This window comes from Galeopterus variegatus, unplaced genomic scaffold, assembly GCF_000696425.1.
Source record: "Galeopterus variegatus unplaced genomic scaffold, G_variegatus-3.0.2 Scaffold6346, whole genome shotgun sequence".
Lineage (NCBI taxonomy): Eukaryota > Metazoa > Chordata > Mammalia > Dermoptera > Cynocephalidae > Galeopterus > Galeopterus variegatus.
Window position 1 is genome coordinate 66915 of NW_007732457.1, and position 3064 is coordinate 69978.

At 33.6% G+C, this 3064-nt stretch overlaps 1 protein-coding gene across 1 annotated transcript in view; it reads right to left on the reverse strand.

Moving 5' to 3' along the window:
* Positions 1-3064, reverse strand: part of LOC103606148 (fibrocystin-L) — a gene marked incomplete at both ends in the record, with an annotated part of 125955 nt that overhangs the window by 64691 nt on the left and 58200 nt on the right. The window contains one exon of the mRNA XM_008590740.1: positions 1699-2683. Within this exon, the coding sequence (XP_008588962.1) occupies positions 1699-2683 (985 nt within the window). The remainder of the gene's footprint in view (positions 1-1698; positions 2684-3064) is intronic.

The following is a 3064-nucleotide window of genomic DNA, read 5'->3' on the forward strand; positions in this document are numbered from 1 at the left end:
TTATTAGATATAACTTGATAAACAAAGTATGATACATAAATAATTAGGTATAAGATAGTAAATACAGAAAAAATGAATTAATTTCAAGACATAGGTGAATTTTGATGTTAATGCCTTGAATGAATGTACATAGAACAAAGTATTTCTGTCTGTTCTATTGCTTCCTTCTTTTGACAAATGTGCATTGAGGGCATTAAACATATGAAATTTTTCACAGGTCACCCAAATGAATAGCTGCATACCCAAATTTTAAATGAATAGATATTAGTCAACATAATTTGTTGCAAATGTTGAATCCTCAAGTAGTAGTTTCATTTTAATTGAGGCAGTAATAGTAAGAGTTACCATATAATTGACCATAGTAAGGATTACTGAAATATAAATCACTATATTTATAAATTATTATTATAAAGACCACTAATATTAATGAGATATTTATGTTAGAATAGTTTTAAGATTCAAGCTATAAAATGTTTTATGAGTCATAACGTTTTAATTTGTACGTCATTTCTCCTTTCAAATGAAACAATGTTGCTCTAAGTGTGATCTATTCTGCCTCTTTAGTAAATAAAATAGCTCAGTTCCCATTTGTCTACAAGTCTCTTATACCTTCGAATACATTGTTTTGAAAGAGACATTCAAAAAGAGAGACGGGAAGAGAAATGGTTTATGGAAATAAGAAATATATGCTATTATTTGCATGGTTACAAATATATGGAGAAAAGAGTATATTATTGCTACTGTTAACATTTACTTTTAAATGAGCAAACTTGAAATACAAATATTAAAGAAAATTTTAATAGCAAACTTCTTGAAGGCAGAGAATGCATGTTACCCAAACCTGATACATTTCCTGTAACGTAGTTCTTTATTAAATGTACTATTCTAAGTTACATTATAAGAATTAACTTCTTTAACTTTGTAAGATGGTTACCTGCATATATAAGGAAACTGATGTTAAAAAAATTTGTCCAAAGTTCTATCACTAGGAAGCAGAAGAACCAAGATTTGAACCTGGGCATCAAGGCCATGTGCTCAAACACTACACTACAGCGGCCTCTGCAGAATTCATTACATAGATGATAAGCATTTCAGCAACTTGAAGAAACAGCACAGCATAATGACAAAGGACCAAGAAGACATCTCAATCTACTCTTAGCTTAGAAAAATGAGTCATGCTACATAATTAAGTAAATGTTACTTTATAAATTTTCTCCATCTGAATGTGCCAACTACCTATTTAAAAAGAATTCTGTTGTGCTAATAAGTTAATAATCAATTGGAGTTTCATGGAAATAAGGTACTCTGAAAAACACTCAATGTTAGTAAGGTCAACTACTTGTAAATTTTAACAGTTGTTTCTTGTGCCATATCAACATTAATTACATCAATTAATTACCAATTTTGGTCCATAGGTATTTGCCTATTTTGTCCTCATTTGAAGTTTAGGTCAAGGAAATGGGGATTTTATTCTGAAATAAAAGTTATAATTTGGCTAAAAACCTTACCCCCCCAAATGTGCAAAATTTCACAAAATAAAGACTACTCAGACTTTGAATCCCATGTGTTAACTAGATTAAACAAATTTATCTAAAAACACACCTTAGTAGATATTTAAGAATATTACTCTAATTCTACATTAATAAATATTACTGACAAGATGATATAAGAATAATGAATAGGCAGTTATTAGAGTACCTCTACTTGGAACAATTCCTCTGAGAAATGGAGTGTCTTCCAGGGCATATGTAAATGACAAAGGCGGATAGGCAATTGAATTAACAGAGATCTTCACATCGACCACTCCCGCTGTCCCTGCTGGGGTGCGGCAGTAGACTTCACTGGAGTTGACAAAAATAATTTGACAAGGGTTCTCCCCAACAATGACTGTGGTGTTGCCAGGATAGAAGCCATTTCCTGAAATTGCCAAAGTAGTTCCACCACCAATGCTTCCAGAAGTTGGTGAGACAGATGCCACCGCGGGGCTGCTGATGGTCAGGTTTCCCAGAGCCATGCCTTTAGTTCCCACCACAACACTAACAGAATGAAGTCCAGCTGGGAGAGGAGTCATGAGAAGAGTGAGGTTATTTTCATTAACATCTATTGCTCTGAACTGTTGATTTCCAATGAAAACAGCAATGTCCTCCAAGATAGACCCAAAACCTTCTCCTTCGATTAAAACTTTCACAGATCCTTTGATAAAATTTGGGAAAATTCTTGTTATATGAGGAGTGATGCTTTCTAAATATGAAAAGCTGCAGTTCCCCTGACACTGGGCAGGCACTCCATGTATTAGAAGATTTACATGCACAAGCTGTTGGGGAGCAGGAGATGTCTCACATTCAATGGCTGTATAATTCACCGAAAGAATTTTACATGGGAAACGACCCATAAGGACTTCTACACCTGCAGAAGAAACTGTGAACCCAGAGCCTTTGATGGTCACTCTTGTCATCCCTGTAGGTGATCCTGCATTTGGCAATACCATGTCCATGTTTGGCAGAAGTACAAATCGCCTATCAAATTCATTGGACCTTGTGTTGATAGCAGTGCCCAGGTTGTAGACAGTCAAAGTGACAATTTCCCTGATGCCAACATCCATTGAGTTTTGAGGGTCAATATAACACATAATAGAACTGTCACTACTTTCTTTTACGACACAGGGGTAGCTACCAATTGTAACCTGAAAGTGAAATGAATATGAAATAATACAAATCAATATATTTATACTCTAGTATGAATTTAAATTTTGTATGTATTAGCAACAACTGTAACTATAAAAAGCTAACTGTGTGTAAACTTTAATTATAAAATCAATTTTGGGGGCTGATTAAGGCATACCTTGGATTAATACTGAGACTAAATTATGATTGTACGTGAATGTTCATAGCTACATTATTCATAAGAACCAAAGATGAAAACAGCCTGAATGTCCATCAACTGACAAATAAAATGTGATATGTCATACACTATAATATTATTAGGTCATAAATAAATTATTATTAATAGATTGTACAACATGGATGAACCTTGCAAACATTATGTTAAGTGAAATAAGCCAGTT